The sequence below is a fragment of the Panthera leo genome, chromosome D1 (assembly GCF_018350215.1).
Source record: "Panthera leo isolate Ple1 chromosome D1, P.leo_Ple1_pat1.1, whole genome shotgun sequence".
NCBI classification, from domain to species: domain Eukaryota; kingdom Metazoa; phylum Chordata; class Mammalia; order Carnivora; family Felidae; genus Panthera; species Panthera leo.
Genome location: NC_056688.1, coordinates 1,940,247 through 1,960,964, shown reverse-complemented (window position 1 = coordinate 1,960,964; position 20,718 = coordinate 1,940,247). Strand labels below are relative to the sequence as shown.

The 20,718-nt window shown below is 40.7% G+C and overlaps 1 protein-coding gene across 3 annotated transcripts in view; it reads right to left on the bottom strand.

Annotated features, from left to right (window-relative positions):
• DYNC2H1 (dynein cytoplasmic 2 heavy chain 1) overlaps window positions 1-20,718 on the bottom strand; it is a 342,439-nt gene that overhangs the window by 92,931 nt on the left and 228,790 nt on the right. For all 3 annotated transcript variants that reach the window (XR_006193953.1, XM_042906646.1, XM_042906647.1), the window contains exon 83: window positions 11,413-11,529. Coding sequence is in view for 2 of the 3 variants with exons in the window: in XM_042906646.1 (XP_042762580.1) it covers window positions 11,413-11,529 (117 nt within the window). In the remaining variant the exon portion in view is untranslated. The remainder of the gene's footprint in view (window positions 1-11,412; window positions 11,530-20,718) is intronic.

Genomic DNA, 20,718 nt, shown 5'->3' with positions numbered 1-20,718 from the left:
AACAAGACCGTATTGACTCCTAGGCAAGAATCTTTCACAGGCGATCTGCCCCGTGACTGCGCCAGGGGAACGCAGCAGACAAGGAAAGGATGACAGAGCCACAAGTCGCACACTGAGAGACTGAACGCAGACCACGGTATCGAAGGACAGGAATGACTAACATTCTAGCATAGGGACTATGTGCCAGGCGCACCATGACTTTCCATGTGAAGTTATCTTGTTACATACTAACAGTTTCAGCAATTCAAAAAGCAGAGAGAGAAGAGTGGATTCCCAACGAGGAAAAAACGTCACTGGATCTGAAAATCTCTAACTGGCTGAGCAGTCTTTTCTTCCACGCCCTCCTCAAAATGAGGTATTTTTTCACGACAACAAAATGCTTTGGTTTGCTGATGTGCATGACAGACTCTCAGAAACACAAGACAGCACAAGATGCTGGTGTGAGTGCGCGTTGTTTCCAAGTCTGAGAAAAGCCAACATCCTAACGCAGCAAGTGAACTGGTTCATGACTTTCAGAGTAAATGGAGCACTGAGGTTTCAACAGTCAGGGCACAGAGCCAGTGAGAAACCATTCCAACACTGAATGCATTACTTAACAGAGAAGGACAGTCCACAAAGTGCAGTCACTTACAGGACACATACACATGGTTTTTGCAACCGCTCAAAGTAAGAAATAAAGAATTTCAGCTTCTATTTTCTGCCGTAAACAACTATGTTGAATAAAATATTAAAGCATGTTCTTCCACACACCCAAAAACAACCTTGAGAGAAGGAAGAATTATTCAAACAACAAAGTGCTGAGTATTCAATTTTCATCTTTATTAATTTCATCCCGAATGCAAACACAAGGTATTCTGGATTAGAGATATCACTTACTAATTACCTCACAATAAGAAATAAGTGTGCTGTTACTGTCCTTGTACCTTGACCAAGGCCTTCCTTTTGGGGTGGCCAGGTGAGCCAGACGCCCCTGGGTGAGGTACACAGGGGACGGGAGACCGGTCATGCTCTGCTTCTACAGACTTCCTCTTCCCCTCCAAAGACGGAGTTCTAGGAGATGCAACGGGCTTGAATTCTAACCAACACTGTGGTGTGCAAATAAAATCTCTCCAGGAGCCAAGTGATCTAAGAGATGACTCAGTTTTGGGCTTTATCCCTTTTGACCTTTAAAAACCCAGAGAGATAATGCTCTGGTCTCTCCAGCATCTTGGGGCTTAGGAACTGATTCAAGGTCTAACCTGTGGTCCTCTCAGAGAAATAAGAGAGGTTTTATTATCCCTTCTGTTCAGAGCAATTTTGTAGACAAATGTCTACAAAGCTAAGTCTTATGGTATGTGAAATAAGAATCGGGCTCTTTTTGGGGTGACACGGAGAAATCTAGAAAGGGTTTTTTATGCGCCGGCACTGCAAGTGAGACAACGACAAGCAGGGCCCTGAGGTCACTGGGGCTGGTGACCCTGAGCTTTCACATTCATAATCACGGGTTGTGAGACCAGACATGAGGTCCACTATCTGGTCAATGGAGAGGATAAAAGACGCCCCCCCTCCCCCCATTAAAATCCTGAATGATTACACTTTCAGCAGAAGAGTCAAAGAGAAATAAACTGCCTTCACCTGTGCCCCAAGGACTATGAGGGAAAGTGCGTATCAAAATTTGGTAGTAACTGTGGAGTGGTGAGTGTGTATGTAGGACTCTCTCCTCAAAAAATAATTGTCACAGTTGGAACTTTAACATTAGTTTGTATGCACGACTTTGGAGGTTGTAATGAACTTCAAGAGGATAATTTAATTTGTATAGTTCCAGATTAGAGGTATCTCAAAGTATTTGAAGGGTGCATGATGCTGACCCAACCTAAACCAAACCCTAAGCCTACATTCTAAACTGAATGGTTCAATACGTTTTAATTGCAGGCTACAAATAGCTCCTTTGTAAGTCATGTTACCAAAATAATTACATGTCACGGCTTAACAAAAACCCAAATACTATATAAGTAAATAAGGCACTGCCATCAAATTATCATATACAATGTAGAGAAGAATCAAATCCACAAAGACTTCAGATATAGGAATAATCACAACAAACCATAAAGCAATTATGGTAAATGTTTCTAGAACTGACAGAGATTCTTAAAATAAACAAGAACATCTGGAAAAGAAACAAACTTTTAAAAATTAAAAATTATTGGGGTGCCTGGGTGGCTCAGTCAGTTAAGCTTCCAACTTCAGCTCAGGTCATGATCTCATGGTTCATGGGTTCGAGCCCTGCATCAGCCTCTGTTTTGAGAGCCTGGAGCCTGCTTCAGATTCTGTGTCTCCTTCTCTCTCTGTCCCTCCCCTGCTCGCGCTCTGTCTCTCTCTCAATAATAAATAAGCGTTAAAAGATGTTATTAAATAAAAATAGTAAGGGTTAAAATGTAAAACTTCCATACTAGATTACATCTGACTGAGTAGAGAGGGAGTGGACCGGAAGACACATGGGTAGAGTTTATTAAGAATGTATCACAAGGACACCAGGAAGTGGGAAGTAAGAGAACTAAGACACACGGTGAGTAAAGAGAAGAGGGTGGGCCGACTCCTGACTCAGGTTCCAGAAGAGGAGGAGGAGAGCAGAGTGAAGAGTCCAACTGACCTTGCCCACAGATGAACAGGAGCAATCTAAATTCAAAAGCCCATTAAATCTTAAGCAAGATTTCAAAATGAATGAATTAAAGAGAGAAAGAAAACAAATCCATGCTGAGTCTCAGTAAAACTGCAGAAAACCAAGGCAAAGAGATCTTAAAAGCAGTATGAAAGTAAACATAAATCAAAGGAGCAAAAATGGACTTCTTAGCAGCAAAAGCAGAGAGCAGAAAAGAGCAGAATCATCTCACTGTACCTTCAATATAATGAGACAGTAACTGTTAATATGGAAAAATAAACATTTGAAAACAGAGGACGGGGCGCCTGGTGGCTCAGTTGGTTGAATGTCCAACTTCGGCTCAGGTCGTGATCTCACAGCTTGTGAGTTCAGGCCCCGCGTCGGGCTCTGTGCTGACAGCTCGGAACCCCAGAGCCTGCTTCGGATTCTGTGTCTCCCTCTCTCTGCCCCCCCCCTGCTCATGCTCGGTCTCTCTCTCAGAAGTAAACAAACATTTAAAAGATATATAAAAACAGAGGATACATTAAAGGCATTTTCAGAGAAATAAGGATGCAAAGAGTTTCCCACCAAAGGACTCCTGTGACTTCAGGAAGAAGGGGAGGACAGTCACCCGAAATGTCCTGGAGGCAGGAAGGAGTACAGGACAGTGAAGGCATGGGACCCGGTCAGAACAAGCATGAAGTGGAAACAACAGCCAAGACTTAAACACGTAACAGTAACTCCATGAGGCTGGGGTTGTGTATAATGTTCTCAGCTTCTTCAATTCTCTTCCATATAAGTAAATATATTTACATTAACTTTGATAAGCTAAGTTGGTACGATAAACTAACTAGGATGCCACTAAAAAGGTAGAAAGCATGTACAATTTGTAAACTGTGAGAGAAAGATATCAGAGAAAACAATCAGTCCAAAGGAAGATTAACAAAGGAATGAAAAGAAGAAAAATACAAGACATAATAATACAAAGTAATCCAAAGTAATATTAAATAGATGAAATGATCCACTTAAAGATCACAAAAAGACCACCTATGGGCTCTTTGTATGATACACACATATAAAAAGGTCCGAAAGCTGAGAATAGAAGTATGAAATAAGATAGAGCTAACCAAGAATAATTAAAAGAAGGTTCATGCAGACTTACTAATATCAGAAGAAAAACACTTTAAGAGTTACAGAAAAGTTTAACCTATCAAGAGATAGTGTTCTGATTTTACATAACTCAAAGAGTGACAGTAAAAAACCATTTTATAAATGTATGAGTCGTGAACAAAACACTTAAAAAACTTAATTTTGGGGTGCCTGGGTGGCTCAGTCGGTTAAGCGATTAACTCCGGGGCGGTCAGTTCGAGCCCCATAGGGGGTTTTGTGCTGATGGCTCAGAGCCTGGAGCCTGCTTCAGATTCTGTGACTCCCTCTCTCTCTGCCCCTTCCCTGCTCATGCTCTTTCTCTCTCAAAAATAAACATTAAAAAAAAAGTTAAAAAACTTAACATAATTTCAACATGGCAGTCAACCACAGCAGAACACATATTCTTTTCAAAGATAACACAAAATAAATGTTTCATAATGATATAATGGGCCATAAAGCAAGTCTCAACAAGTTTCAAAGATACGTGTCATAGGACAGCATTCTCTGATCACAAAGAGTAGAAATCTGCGACTAAAAGTAACCAGGAAAGCCACTTATGAATAAAAACGCATGAAAGAAGTAGAAATCATAACACAACTTAGAAACTGTTTAAAAGTGAGTAGCAATGAAAACATAAAAGTAAAAAATTGAGGGGTACAGTTGCAAGAGTGTTTAAATTAGGAATAGGAGGAGGGGGATCACTGAAGCAAACACCCAGTCAAGAAGCAAACACAACAGAAGGAAGAACGAACGAAGAGCATGCCTGGCTTGTGGAGGGAGGTTGTTTCTCAGCTCCCATCCGCCCACTTTGCTTTTCTTCCTGTAGCTCTGTGATGCCCAGGCTGAGACTCCCGCAAATTGAGGGTTTCTTGCCAGCTGAGGCCCCATGAGGTTCAGCCACGTGGAATTTGCAGAGGAGAAGGGAAAACCCAGGGGCTTCTCCAGGGGGTGCTCCCGGCACCAGTCCTACAGCACCCCCAGCAACAGAGGTTCCAGCACTTCTGAGGGGGCAGCACCCTCCTGCACCTGAGTCCCCGCCCCTCCATGGGCCCCTCCATGGGGCTCTGCCTGCCATTCACCTCAGACTCCTCCCTGCTGTCCCCCAGCCCAAACAAAAGGTGGTTGCTTCTTGCAAACATGTGCTTCCAACTCTTCCTTTTTGTCTTTTCTGGCCATGCGACGTATGTATAACCAATTCCCTTGTATTAAATCATCTGTTGAAATACCTAGTGTGTTTTCTACTGTGCTGTCTGCAATGGGACAGAGAGAATCTAAGTTAATGTAAGCTACACATTCCTTGTTGTCAAAAGGAGTGAAACCTGTGAGGGTCTGGGGGAAGGAGAGTGGGAGTGGTGGTGGGTAAAGCTTTACTAAGAATTACATTCCAAAGGACATCTTTCACCTGGAGAATCAATGAGACAGGAGATCATACTTGCTGAATTTTAGATGTTTTAGGAAGAAAAAAAAAAGCCACAAAACAAAATAGCTCTAAGTACAACTGAGAAATGTTTTTATCCAACAGAGGTATATATTATAGATATATTCCCTACCTTACATTTTCTAAAACTAGGACATAGTCATCATATTTTATAGGATTTCACCTTAATTAAAAGGGAAGAAAGTCGAAAAGCAGTCTGAGAAGAAATAATATATTTAAAAGATAATTTTAGTTTAAGAATATAAGAAAGTACTAGTCTTATTGTTTATTCTAGAATTCTCTTTTACTTTAATTGCAATGCATTATTTTAAAATTAAGCTATTGGGCCTAAAAGATTAATTTGACAAACATACAATCTACCATCTGAAAAAAGAAAGAGTAAAATAGTTACGAGATCAACAGGTTCAATTATTGTTCAGAAAAAATTCCATCACCTATTTTTTTCCCAACAATTCTCCCAGCCTAAAAGAGGCAGTTTTCTGTGTACCTCTTATCATGTGGGTAATCACAGTGAGAGGTCGTGGGAGTTCTCAAGCCATGTAAAGGAGATGTAAATTGGTCAGAATGTCAGTAATTCTCATCAGTTGTCACCATCAACCAGGTATTAAAAATTGATGCGAGGTAGCTCACGCATAATAAAAATTTCAAAGCATGAACTGATCTTTCAAATGCAAACATGCATAATATTGAATGAAACTGGCTTCTCTATCTGTTATACTTTTCAGTATTTTGCTCATTAAATTGTTTTTCAAGTTACTATTTTTAGCAGAAATCCTAAGAAAAATGTCACAAAATAAGAGATGTTACTAAATTATGCATCTGAACTATTTAAAAAATGATGTGACATAAATTAATGATTAACAAACAGATGCTGAAAGTTACAATTACATATTTATATGCATTTTCTCCTGAAATAGATATAATCACTAATACGGTCACTAAAAATTTAGAGATTCCACCTCAAGCATGAAAGACTAAATTAAGAAAAGATCTTGAATACGGCCATGGTATCAGGACCATTAGGGCTTGTTGCACTAAGTTTTCCAAAGCTACATATCTTTAAAGAACTGCGAACAAAAAAGCCTAATGTGTGAAGAGTTCATGCTTTCCAAACTGTTCACAGCCATTTTTTATTAGATCGGCACCAGAGTCCTACAGGGATGGATTCCACGTGGGAGACGTCTTGGACGCGTTTCTCTTGCTCCGCGCTTGCGCTGCCACAGCACTGGCGAATGACGCGTACCCACTGCGACCCAGTCCTGCAGAAGAGGCCTGACTGTGCAGCCAGTCACTCTGCTCCAAGCATTCCTGTCCCTCACGGGTCAGACTAACACACATGGCACACTCTTCTCTCTCTCTGCGACACCACACCTTGTCTTCAACCAAGAGGATTTCTCGCTCATCATGTAACATTCCCTGGCTTCCTTTCAGCAGAATTAAGCATTCCTTCACCTGGGCTCCCCCAAAACATTGTAATACCTCTATTTTTGAGTATTATTATCAAATCTTAACAAACCATAGCACATAGCATCTAAGAGAAACATCAATAGATACTTGATGAATGAAAAATGAGTTAATGCATGAATGCAGAGAAGAGGTTGGCGTCCCTTTTTAACAAAAAGCTCACATAGAGTCCAGAAGTGATTCAATTAATGTCTCCTAGCTATTTAATGGGAAAAGATTAGGACCTGGGTGACTCCCTTATAATTACTTTTCAAAAAACTATTATTATTGCTTAGATATAGTTAACCTTTAAGTTTAGCTAGTAATTAACCATAACCTCATAGAAAAAATGATGAAAAACTAAAAAAGGAATGTAGTACTAAGTTGTTGCATTTGAAACATTTACATGCATAAATTTCAAAACTCTTACAAAACAGAATTCCTCTTCCTAAGGGCCACATCTTAATTTGCCTGGTTTAAAATACAACCTTCATGAGAATTGTTGTGCAAGTTATAAATTAGTATTGGGAAACATGGAGAGGAAAAGGAGTAAAATGCAGGGATCTTATCTGGCCATCACTGTGGCTGGCATGGTGAGCCTATTCAAGGATATGGAAACAGCCCTCGGAAACTCCTCATACACAAATCTGAGGTGGTTTGTGCACCCAGCACTCAGGTCTGCTAGACTGTGAAAGAAGCTTAGGAGTAAGGTTGGATATGGAGCCATGTGGTGAAAAAGTCTTTTTCCCTTAGTAAAATTAATGTGATAATAATAAGAAATATGATTTGAGAAAGCATCTATTAGAATGAGAGTCAAATCTGGAGTTTTCTGTTATCCATATGAGAGAACAGAAGTCTAAATTATGACAATAAATTCAGGAAGGAAACGGAAGAGATAAAAAACAAATTGTAGCAGAATGAAGTGTAAGATACTTGCTACATTAATATGGCCAGTATGAGTTTAACATAATGGTAATTTTGAAATAATGTATATTTATCTTACAAACAAAAATTAGAATGAAATTTTAAAAGTTACGCTTGTTTCCAGACAGGAGAGAAAACTATGTCCCACCTGCGAATCCTGTCTTGGACACAACAAGAGAACACTACACCAGAAGATGGGACCCTGAGAATGGGAACATCTGGGAGACCTTTGTAAACAGTAGGGTACGGTGACCCACCGCCGAAGAGGGCTGGGCCCCAGGCTGGGGCGAGGCAAGGGAGAATTCAGGGTTGCTGACTTTATCACTGCCCTGAATGGATCACTGTCCAACACGTCACCACTTCAGGGCTAAAAACAGCAATATGTAGCCACAGTCATGGATAGCAAGGTAGTTGATATGATACAGCATGTAGTCCAGCTGGTGTTGGAAACAGAGCTAAACAGGTTCCAGTACAAAGGCTGGCACTTGGAATTACAAGGGCTCAGATTATCAAACAAACAGATACAAACAAATCCACACCTGTTTATACTATGGTAAAACGTAAGGATATAAGAGACAGAACATTCTTAGAGGAAAAATACTAATCAGTTACAAAGAAATAAGAATTGGATTAACAGTGAACTTCCTCAATAAAAAGACCTAATAACCTTATACGTAAAGGAGCTAGTAAAAGAAGAACAAACAATCCCAAAATCAATAGAGGGAAGAAAATATAAGATGAGAACAGACATAAATGATATAGAAACTAACAAAACAATAGATCAATGAAACCAGGAGGTGGTTCTTTGAAAACTCTTAGCCAGACTCATCAGAAGAGAGAGAGAGAGAGAGAGAGAGAGAGAGACACACACACAAAGGACTCAAAACCAGAAATGAAACAGGAGTAGTAACAACTGACAGCACAGAAATACAAAGGATTATAAAAGAATATTATGAAAAATTATATGCCAACAAATTGGACAACTTAGAAGAAATGGATAAAGTTCTAGAAACACATAACCTCCTAAAATTGAAGCAGGAAGAAATAGAAAATTTGAACAGACCGATTACCAGCAGTGAAACTGAATCAGTAATCAAAAACCTCCCAACAAACAAAAGTCCAGGACGAGATGGCTTCACACATCAATTCTACCAAACATTTAAAGAAGAGTTAATACCTCTTCTTCTCCAACTACTACAAAAAATAGAAAAGGAAGAAAAATTTCCATATTCATTCTATGAGCCCAGCATGACCCTGACACCAAATCCAGATAAAGACAAGAAAAATAAGAACTATAGGCCCATAACTCTGATGAGCATCAATATAAAAATCCTCAACAAAGTATTAGCAAACTGAATCCAATTCCACATTAAAAAAAATCATTCACCACAACCAAGGAGGATTTATTCCTGGGATGCAAGACTGGTTCAGTATTTACAAATCAATCAACGTGATACACCACATCAACAAGACAAAGGATAAAAACCACATGATCCTTTCAATAGATGCAGAAAAAGCATCTGACAAAGTACAACATCCGTCCATGATAAAAACATCCGTCCATGCTTCCTCAAGGAAGCAGGTTTAGAGGGAAAATACCTCCACATAATAAAGGCCTTACATAAGAACATGCACAGGTAACACCGTACTCAAGGGTGAACAACTGAGAGCTTTTAGCCTACGTTCAGGAAGAAGACAAGGATGCCCACTCTCACCACTTCTATTCAATACACTACTGGAAGTCAGTCACAGCATTCAGACAAGAAAAAGAAACAAAAGGCATCTGACTTCGTAAGGAAGAAATAAACTTCCGCTATGTGCAGATGATACGATACCATATGTAGAAAACCCAAAGGACACCACCAAAAAAACTACTCAATAAATGAATTCAATAAGGTTGCAGGATAAGAAATCATAGAGAAATCAGGTGCAATTCTCTACACTGACAATGAAGTAACAGAAAGAGAAATGAAGAAAACAGTGCCATTTACAAGCGCACCAAAAATAACCAAATACCTAGGAATAAACTTAGCCAAGAAGGTCAATGACCTGTACTGTGAAAACCGGAAAGCATTGATGAAAGACACTGAGGATGGCACGGGAAGGAAAAAGGAAAAACATCCCGTGCTCATGGATTCAAAGAACAAATACTGTTAACGTGTGCAAACTACCCAAGGCAACAGACCGTGAGGTCGGTTTCTAGTCTTGGTAGCATGCTTGTGCTCTCTCTCGCTTGCTCTCTTTCTGTGGCGCACACACACACCCCCCTAAGAACTTGAAATTGCCATCCAGCATGGCTGAGATACCCCGTTGATCCTGTCTTCGTAATGGAAAGTGGTCCTTATGCTCGATCCAGACAGACCTTGAGCAATGTCGAACACGCCTGTCTCTTCCACACCCACCCATCTGATGCCACCTGAGAGGACGCTGACTCTCCCGCAGCTCCCAGTGCCAGGACTACATTTCACACAAAAGAAAGTTCACACACGCTTAGTGCCTATGCACTTATAGATGTGAGTGCTGGCCAACCATTCTCAGTGATGTCTCACATTCAAGTTCACTTCACAAAGCAGAAGTCATTTGTTCTTCCCTGCTTCTGTTGCAGTTTATGATAAAACCAGTTCATGATTCATAAAGGCTGCAAATTAACCCAAAATGCATGGTCATCTTCTACTTCCTTCTTTCTTTAGTTTCAAACAATGTAAACACCACTCAGAAAGCTAAATCCAAACATAATACAAACATAATCCCAAAATTATAAAATACAATTCCTTTGTAAAATCAAGCCTTCTGAGGGAAAAAGGCAGTCAAATTTCCCTGTATAATAAAGGACTGTGGCACTAAATGCATTTAACTTCCCACACTTCCCCTCCTGGTTATTAATTTAAAGGAAAGCAAAGGCTGGTTTAAGAATAGTAACTCTCCTGTGAACCAGTACAAAGAACGGATCAGGACCATGACTCCATATCAGGAATACGAGCAAGGTGATTCCTTGTACGGCCCGGGCAGAGGGGAGCATGGCGCAGGACACCAGGGCATGAAGCGCTGTCCCTGCTAGACGCCCCTCACACTGACTGTGTCGAGCTTTACCAGTGGGGCGATCCGAATGGAAGCAGTGATCCCGGTGAGCTGGGGTCAGTGCTTCCTGGGATTCCTGATGGTCCCCATGTGTTGAGAATGTCATAACAACTCAAAATCACAATAGTGTAGGTTTGAGGATTTTGAATTTTTAGAAGCTTTTAACCTTTTTCATAGGTTCTGAAATTAGCTCTATTTGACATCCCTCATTTTAAAAGGTTAGATCTGAGAGGCATTTTTACACTAACAGTAAACTGATGGACTGTATAGTTTTGTTTTTGAATTCGAAAGAATAAATCCCTATTCAATAAGAACAGGAACCACAATATGCTAACGACTGCCTCGTGAGCAACTACTCCATCATCTACCGTAACTACCCTACAATACAAAACTAAGTGGGTTCCAGCCGATGAACTGTTTCTCCTCAGCACTGTCAGTCCTGTGAAACATACCACCTTCACCAGCAGGCGCTGACTTTACAGAAAGAGGAAAGACAAGGCAAGCAGCGAATACAATGACGTACAGCAGGTACAGGGGATGACCTGGCACGTCACCAGGATAGGACAATCGCACGGGTCACCCCGCTTCTTGGGCTGATCTGCTTCTGTTACTATTATGTCCCCACCTCCTTCCAGGACACTGGTGTACATAAGAGGCAGATCAACACAGAATTTTACCATCAGGGAAAATCTGGGGATAAAACTGGAAAAAAAGGACAGGGAGAAAAAAGGGGGCCTGATCCAAATACTGTTCCAGTACTAACCTGGTTTAGTTTCTTCCAGAGATTGAGGACAGGGGACAGTTCGTTAGACCAGATTTCTCTATCAAATTTGCAACCAGCTGTTACTGATCTGCCCAAGATCCTCAACTGTGAAATAACCTAAAATAAAAACATAATAAGCACAAATATTGAAAAGAGAGAAATAGTATGGGTCCAAAAATAGCTATATTTGTTTTATAAAAATAGAGACTAAATATAAACAAGTTTTAATCCCATTATCTCTATTCAATTGCCTTAACATGTAACTGATTTACTTAAGCAGTTAAAAAATAAAGAAAAATATATTTCAGTTTGATTGACTCAACTTTATAATTTCAACATGCTGATTGATTAAAGATCGTTTTTCTGAAAAGAGGCAATGGTAGGAAAGATAGTAAACAGCATACCACACTACATCAAAGAGTGAAACAATTTTAAGTAATTATTTGTTGGTACAAATCATTACAAACCCAAGTTTTCGCGCTCTGTATTAACGTTAAGTTGCCACGTAAATGTTTCCTCTGCAGGAAGACTCTAATGAAAGACGCACAGACGGGGGCGGGGTGCAAACCAGGCGAGGTACGCAGTGCTTCCCACTGGGGGCGCCCCTTCCGTGACTTTCTGCTGATCCGCATCGAAATCCACTCACACACATTTCCTAACACTGTGCCCTGTGACATGGGCTTCGGCAACGATAACTGACTTGCTACTTCTCCAGCAACGAGGCAGAGGTAATGAGGGTACTGATACCGGGCTGGAGGTATCAGGGTGGGTACAAATCAGCGCGGTATCTGCGGGCTGCTCTTTACAAGCACTTCAACTCAATGTCAAAATTGTGCTCTCAGTGCTTCTTTGACATAAAATAAACCCAAAACGAGAGGCATGTGTTTTCCAAAGCTACTATTTTTAACACCAACCTTTGCAGCATGCTGACTACATTTCTGTTTTATTTTTTGAAAAATAAAAGATGTAGATTGCAAGATTTGAAAGATGTAGATTGCTTTTCCTTTTTTAACAGATTGGGTTATATTTCATATTTGTTGGATGCTTGTATTAGTAAAGTTCTTAACAAAATAAGGGCCATAAATCTTTCAAAATCAACACACTACTCAATTGTTAAACATCCACCATCATGCTGTAAAACTCAAGTTACTTCTAGAGCTTTTGATTGATTCTCCAATCTTGAAAAAATCATGGTGATTCAGGGTTTCATTTTCTTTGGTTTTCTGATAAATTATTTTCATTTGCTCTAGCTGAACCCTACAACAGCAGCTAATTCATCAACTTTGCCACACCACAAAACACCGCTAGTTGGTAGTCAGAAGAAGTGCTATTTTAACTCTGGTAACATTCGCTATCACTTATTTGTATTTTAAATTTGTTAAACAAGCCAGAAAACAAATAAGGATGCAAAGGGATGTCTAAAGGAAAAGAGATGCAAACTTTTTTACAAGATGCTAAAAGCTATTTTAAGAATAAAATACTTGCCAGCTCAAGAGGCCATGCTTTCTGTCCTAGAAAAACAGTATGTGAGGTTTGCTTTTCCTAATAACACTATGATAATATACTATAATCTTTAACAAACAGATTAATAAAAAGAGAGTTCAAATACATAATGATATATTTTTACCATGAGAATAGACCTATAACTTAGAATTGTGGACCATCTTTTGTTTTTACAAAATCTCACATATTTATTTATCTTTTTAAAAAGCACAGGTAATAAAACCTTCCCATTATTTACATTTTAAACCAATTAAAAACTACTTTAGGGATGCCTGGGTGGCTCAGTTGGTTGAGTGTCGGACTTTGCCTCAGGTGATGACCTCACGGTTTGTGAGTTCAAACCCCGCATCAGGCTCTGTGCTGACAGCTCGGAGCCTGGAGCCTGCTTCGGATTCTGTGTCTCTCTCTCTCTCTGGCCCTCCCCTGCTTGCACTCTGTCCCTCTGTCTCCCAAAAATAAATCAATATTTTTTAAGAAGTACTTTATTTGCTAACACTCCATTAAAATGGTGCCAAACAGGGTGGGATTCTCCACAAACAACACATTTACTTTGTTGTTCATTTTGCCTTCTCTTGGCATAAAATGCTTCCCTGGCTTTCCTTTCCTTCCCTTGTCTTCTCTGTGGCTGACTGTGTCCAGTACTAATGTTACACTGACAGACTGCTTACATTTTCTAAGTCACCTCTGGTGTCATCCTTCTTGGAATGAGAGGGAATACAATATTTGAAAACAAATACTCTCAATTTACAGATGAGAAAATGGACTTTCAGAGAAACTGAACCGATTACATATTTGTTTCCAGGGATGCGTCAGACGAAACACCTGGAGAAATCCTGTAACACAGCACGTGTAAAACCACAATTACACAACAGAATCAACAAAAAAACCTTTTAAGATTTATGACTGAAGTACCTGGAACATTAAGGGAAGCCTGTATTTTTACCATTAAGTATTTTATTTTAATCTAGTGTGGCTAGTGCAGCGTTCTCACAGCCTCATGCATACAATACCGTGATTCCACGCCCCTGAGTGAACCATGGTGGTGCAGCTCATCTAGACCTATGCATCCAGAAGGCAGCATCTGCCCTGTGACAGCGGCCCCTCCGAAAGGGCCTGGAGCTTGCGTTGCTGATTTACTTGCTATTATGCGTGACTTTCAGATTGACAGAAAAGTTGCACAAATAGTACAGAGAACTCCCTTCAGAGACTTCACCGTGCCCCCCTACGTCAGCATCTTACAATCAGCGCACAATGATCAAAACCAGGAAACTAACAAAGGCACAGTACTACCAACTAAGCTATTACAAGCCCTATTTCAACCTCACCAATTTTTCCACGAATGTCCTTTTTCTGTTTGAGGAGAATCTGGGATCGTATTGAGTTGTAATTTATCCGTAGTCCCACCCAAAACAATGACAGTCGAGGAAAGGCTTTCATACCCTTGACACTGGTAAGCCATACTGGTCAATCACTCTGTAAAATGTCCCCTATGTGAATCCAGTTCCTAAGGGTCAGAGTTCCAAAGTTAAGACCCAGAAACCCAGATTGGAAAGACTGGGACACACGGTTTGCTCCACCACGGTTTTGGGCTGACAGTGGGGGCTGCTGGAAACACCATCATCATGAACATTCCACACATCAACACCATCAAACTTCAGTGAATGAGACGCTGGAAGAAAATTACAGCAGCAAAGGCTTATGTTTAAAAAGACACAAAGTTTAAAACTGAGCCAAACTTAAATAACAAAGTTGAAAATGGAGATGGAAGTAAAAGGAGAAAAAAATATTTAATGAAAAGACAACTGACAGAAAAGAGAGCAGATAAAAAACCAAAAGTCACGGGCACCTGGATGTCTCAGTCAGTTACGTGTCTGACTCTTGATTTCGGCTCAGGTCATGATCTCATAGTTTTGAGTTCTAGCTCTGTACCGCGCTCTGCACTGACAGAAGGGAACCTGTTTGGGATTCCCTCTCTCTCTCTCCCTGCCCCTCCCCTGCTCATGCTCTCTCTCTTGAAAAAAAAAAAAAAAAGTCAGTTTACTGAAAGGACTAATAAAATCATGAGATTTCTGAGTATACTGGGTGATATAAGATAAAGATAAAATGAGTTAAAAGTTTATTTTAAAAATACAATTTTTTGGGGCGCCTGGGTGGCTCAGTCGGTTGGGCGTCCGACTTCAGCTCAGGTCACGATCTCGCGGTCCGTGAGTTCGAGCCCCGTGTCGGGCTCTGGGCTGAGGGCTGGGAGCCTGGAGCCTGCTTCCGATTCTGTGTCTCCCTCTCTCTCTGCCCCTCCCCTGTTCACACTCTGTCTCTCTCTGTCTCAAAAATAAATAAACATTAAAAAAAATAAAAAAAAAATAAAAATACAATTTAAAAAAAAAAATTTAATGTTTATTTTTTGAGAGAGAGAGAGAGAGAGAGAGCGTGCGCAAGTGAGTGGGGGAGGGGCAGAGAGAGAGGGAGACACAGAATCCAAAGCAGGCTCTAGGCTCCAAGCTATCAGCACAGAGCCTGATGTGGGACTCAAACTCACTGACCATGAGATCATGACCTGAGCTGAAGTTGGATGCTTAACAGAGCCACCCAGGTGCCCCTTAAAATCCAATTTTAAAAGGAATATAATTACAGATACAGGAGTGACTGAAAGACATTAATGAGATTATTTTGAATAGTTTTATGCCATAAAAAGTTACAAATTTGGCCAACAGAAATTCCTAGGAATATATAAACTAATAAAAGAGCCTCAAGAAATAACAGCAAAACTAAATCAGGGGCATAGTTTAAAAAATTAAATGACAAGTTAAAAACCACCGTCTTAACCGCAGACACCAGCAGTTCGCTTGAGGGATCTGACGTCACAGGAGCTCAGATCGCACACGAACCCCTCAGGGACTAGAAACGAGGCAGCGATCCTCGAGTCAAGTAACAGAGACTAGGAAAAACACTACCAGAAATAAAAGATGTTCAAAGATCAATTTTAATCCTGAACACAGACACAAATAAATATCAATCAACCTCTAAAAAAGACACACATGACAATTTTGAACGGATGGATTAATCACAGGAAATATAATTCACCACATAAACGGAGGAGAGGAAAAACTGGAATCCGCAATGGAATTCCTCTGCTCTGCCCCACCACCTGTAAGCTGGCTCATCTGCCGACACGCTTTGCCTAACAGACCGAGGCAGAAGCGACACGTGACTTCCAAAGCCTTCACTTGAAGAAAACTAGCAGTTCCCACTCCGGCCTTGGGGCCCCGAAACAGCACACCAGCCTCTGGGAGAGGAAACCAAATGTCCCCAGCCGGGAGCCAGGGTCATCTGCACACATGACTAGGCTGCCTCGGGCCTCCCAGCCCCGTCAGCCCCACAGATGCGGGCAGCCTCGTGTGCAATGCCAAAGATGGACGCGGAGAAATTACGCAGCCTCCCTCAGAATCCTAAAAAAAAAGTCACGCAATAAATATGACTGTTTCAAGTCACAAAGTTTTGGGATGGCTGGCTGTGCAGCGAAGACTGACGGAATCATCAAGAAAAGCAGAAAACTCCTTGAACCCATGTTGTGGGTTGAGTGTCTGCACTCCCAGCGCAATTCAGAGTTAAGCTCGCGTCCCCAGCATTTGGAGATGGGCCTCTGAGGAAGCAGTTAAGGCTAAATGAAGTCCTATGCGTGGGGCTCTGAGCTGACAGTGCCAGTCTCCGCAGAAGAAGGGACAGCAGAGAGCTCTCAATCAACCTCGGTCTGTCTGCAAACATGCACAGAGGAAAAGCCATGCGAGGCCACAGTGAGAAGACGGCCACAGTGAGAAGACTGCCATCTACAAGCACCAGAAACTGAACATACCGGCCCCTTCATCTCAGACTCCCAGTCTCCAGGACTGTGAAAAAATACATTTTGTAGTTTCAGCTGCCCTGTCTGTGGTAGATGGCCGCAGCTTGGGACAGCTCGACTGAAAACTTTCAACCTGACAATGATGCCAACGTGATACATCCTACCTCGGTAAGAACCACGTATCGAATTCTGATCTTCTCCTGGGCTCCGGACAGGCGCCACGATGCTCTCTCACAAGGCTGGCGGCAGTGTGGTAAATAAGGGTATCACAAGAGTGAACAACGGACACACTCACAACCGTTGTGTTCTTCACTGTCAGAACAGGACTCAGTGATTACACGGCACATTCAACACCTTATTCTACAATAGGTTTCGCATTAGAAGAATGCCTGACGGTAGGCTCATGTAAGTGTTCTGAGCACGCTTAACGGAGGTGAGGGAAGCTATGATGTTACTGGATCAGGTGTATCAAACGCATCCCACTTACAATACTGTCAGCTCATGAGGGGTTGACCAAGATGTTACATCACACCGTAAGCCAAGAAAGATCTGTGTTTTGTTAAAATAGCCCAAGCAGATTAATGCAGCCTTAAAAATGGTATCCACAAAACACAGCAAATATTAAAATCTATAATCAAATGTTAGAAACCCTTTAAAATCAGAGCAAGACAGCAATGTTGGCTATCATGACTTTTATTCAATAATGCACACAGGGATCTAGCTACCCCAAGAAACAAGAAAAGGCAGTTAAATGTGGAGAGACTGGAAAAGAAAAAAAGCTTGAATCATTTTCCCAGACTATACAATTTAGCAAAAAATGAAGTAACTTATAATGTTTTCACATATATTATATTCATGCTATATACACTATATATTTTTCTATTTGTAGTTGAAATAAATAGAAATTTATTACATAATAATACTTTTTAACTTCAGCTCAAGTATTATGTCTTTTATCAACAGTAACTGGGGAACCCTTAAAATGTTCCTCATTCAGTCCTCTCACCCCCACCCCTAAGATCTTCACACTCCCGCGGGGTGTGTCCCCAGTGCAACAGGGTGTAACAAGCCTTGCTCAACTCCCACATGCCGCAGAAAGGAAGCAGTCACTCACACGTGAGAATGGGCTCTGGAAGAACATCGGAAGTTTATCTTTATGTTAATAAGAAGGAAAAAACCGTCCTCTACGTCTCTCACGTCTTTCAATAAAAATATTTATGCTGCTCACACACAAGACCAAACTGTGATTTGTGAGATGAGATTTCACTCAAGATCAAAAAGGAAATGTATATTCACTCCACCATGTTAAGAACTCATATCACCATTTTTTCAAGGCAATATATTGAAAGCCTGAAATTAAAATTTCAGGAGATCTCCTAGGTTATACAATCTAATTAAGCAAATTAGATATGAACTTCCCTTTCAACGAAGATGTTTCAATTTTACTGGGACTAGAAAAATATACCAGTTTTAAATACCAAGGTAGGAGGCTGAACACTCAATTATGAATAATACATAGTAATGTTTTATATACAACTTCGGACAAATACATTATGTTATATATACACATCCAACACACAAATAAAAAAAATGTATTTGCAGCCTCGCAAACAAGTGGCAGCGTCACTTTAGTAAAGCCTCAAGCTGGACATAGGAACGTCCTTCAGGGAGCAAATGAATAAGCAAACTGTGGTACATCCATTCAGCAAGAAAATGGAACAGACTCCTGATACACACAACCAACATAATTACGCTGAACAACAAGCCAGACAGAGGGGCGTACTTAATTGTATAATACTTTTAAGTAAAACTCTAGAAAATGCACATGAATCTGCAAATGACAAAAGAGCAATCAGTAGTGGAAGGGGACAGGGGAGGGGGGACAGGAGGAAAAGACTCCAGAGTTACAGAAAACTTCAGGAGTGATAGGAATATTATCTTGATGTTGTGAGGTTCTAACAAGTATATATATACATGCATGTATATATATACACGCACGTATATATATACACGCACGTATATATATACACGCATGTATATATATACATGCGTGTATATATATACGTGCGTGTATATATATACGTGCGTGTATATATATATGTATATATATGTGTGTGTATATATATATATACATGGAATCATGTCCTTGGAAAAAGTTCTGAAAACTTGATGAACGGTGCCTCCTCAAACACAGGTTACAAGAGCTGCCTCAAGATGGGTAGAAGAGGTAGACATCCCTTACTAAAAACCCCACAATCAGGAGGGACCTCCCCAGAGAAGTATTTCCTCCCCATGAGGCACCCCAAACCTTGGGCCCTATACCAAAGACACAGCCCTGCAAATGTTGGGCTTTGGAAAGCAATGAATAGTTAAGGAGGAGAAACAGAAACATCTGGAACAGAAGACACCTCCTGAAGAAGACACCGACCCCAGACCAAGTGCAAAAGCAGCAGTCTGAACAGCACCTAGATCACTGGTGAAGGAGACCTACTTGCTAATCTTAAATTGACAGCTGGAAAGACAGGGACAAGTTGGGACTCTTACTGGGGACAAAGCACTGTGGGCATCATTTCTGCAATCTCATTCCACCTTGCTAATGCCGACACTAGCAGGTGCAATTCTGGCAATCATTCTCTATCCTTCTAGCACTGCCAACTGTGGTCCCAGCTGACTGTGCTACAGCTGCATAACAGTGACAGGGTGAGTGTCTTGCCCCAGTAACACAGCCACATATCTAACAGCCAGGCAAGCACCTCACCCCCTCTCAATGTGGCCCTATCCCAGCCAGCTGGGGGCACGTGATTCCCCTCTCATTCTCCCCCATAGCCGTGGCTGATCGACAGCTCGGTGGGGGTCCCGCCCACCTAACACTGCAGCCAGGGTTCTACCACAGACTCCTCACCCCCAGAGTACAGGCCTTGGTGCCCATGGCAGAATGTGCACCTGGGATCCACGAATGATCTACATATGACCACTCCTTCAAGGATGGGACTTGAAGCTGTTTCACCTAGTACAGAGAAATACACACAGATAATCAGGCAAAATGAGGACATAGAGGAATACATTCCAAATGAAAAAGACAGAATTCCATAAAAAGAACTTAATGAAACAAAGCCAAATATATACCTGATACAGAAGTCAAATGGTCATAAGGATGATAAAGAACTCAAAGAACGGATGAAGACATGAGACTTTTGACAAAGAGATAAAAAATATAAGAACGCACCAAACACAAGTCACAGAGCTAAAGAATACAATAATTGCACTAGAAATACACTAGAGATGTTTAATGGCAGACTGGATAAAGCAAAAGAACACATCAGTGAACTGGAAGACAAAGCAACGGAATTCTCCCAGATAGAGCAACAAAGAGAAAAAGGAATTAAAAGAAGTGAATACATCTTAAAAGTTGTGGAGGCCAACATCAAGCAGAATAATATCCACATTATAGGGATCTTAGAAGAAGAGAGTGATAAAGGGACAAAAAACTTATCAGAAAAAATAAGGGGTGCAAACTTCCTAATCTGGGCAAGGGAATGGACGGAAAAGCCAGCAAAGTTCCAAATAAGATGAAACCAAAGAGATCTAGACCAAGACATATTATAATTAAAATGGTAAAAGTTAAGGATAAAGAGAGATTCCTAAAGGAGCAAGGAAAAAAAAAACTTGTCACATACAAGGGAAACCCCATGAGGCTACCATCAATTTCTTCACATTAGCAGATGAGAGGGGTATGACACATTCAACGGTGCTAAAAGGAAAAAAACTTCCAACCAAGAATGCTCCACCTGGCAAGGTTATCATTAAGAATTGAATGAAAGAAAAAGAATTTTCTAGATAAGCAAAAGCTAAGAACTTCACTGCTAAACTGGATGTACAATAAATGTTAAAGAAATTTCTTTAAACTGAAAAGATGGCAGTAATTAGTAACAAAAAATATGAGAGTAATAATCTCAATGGAAAAA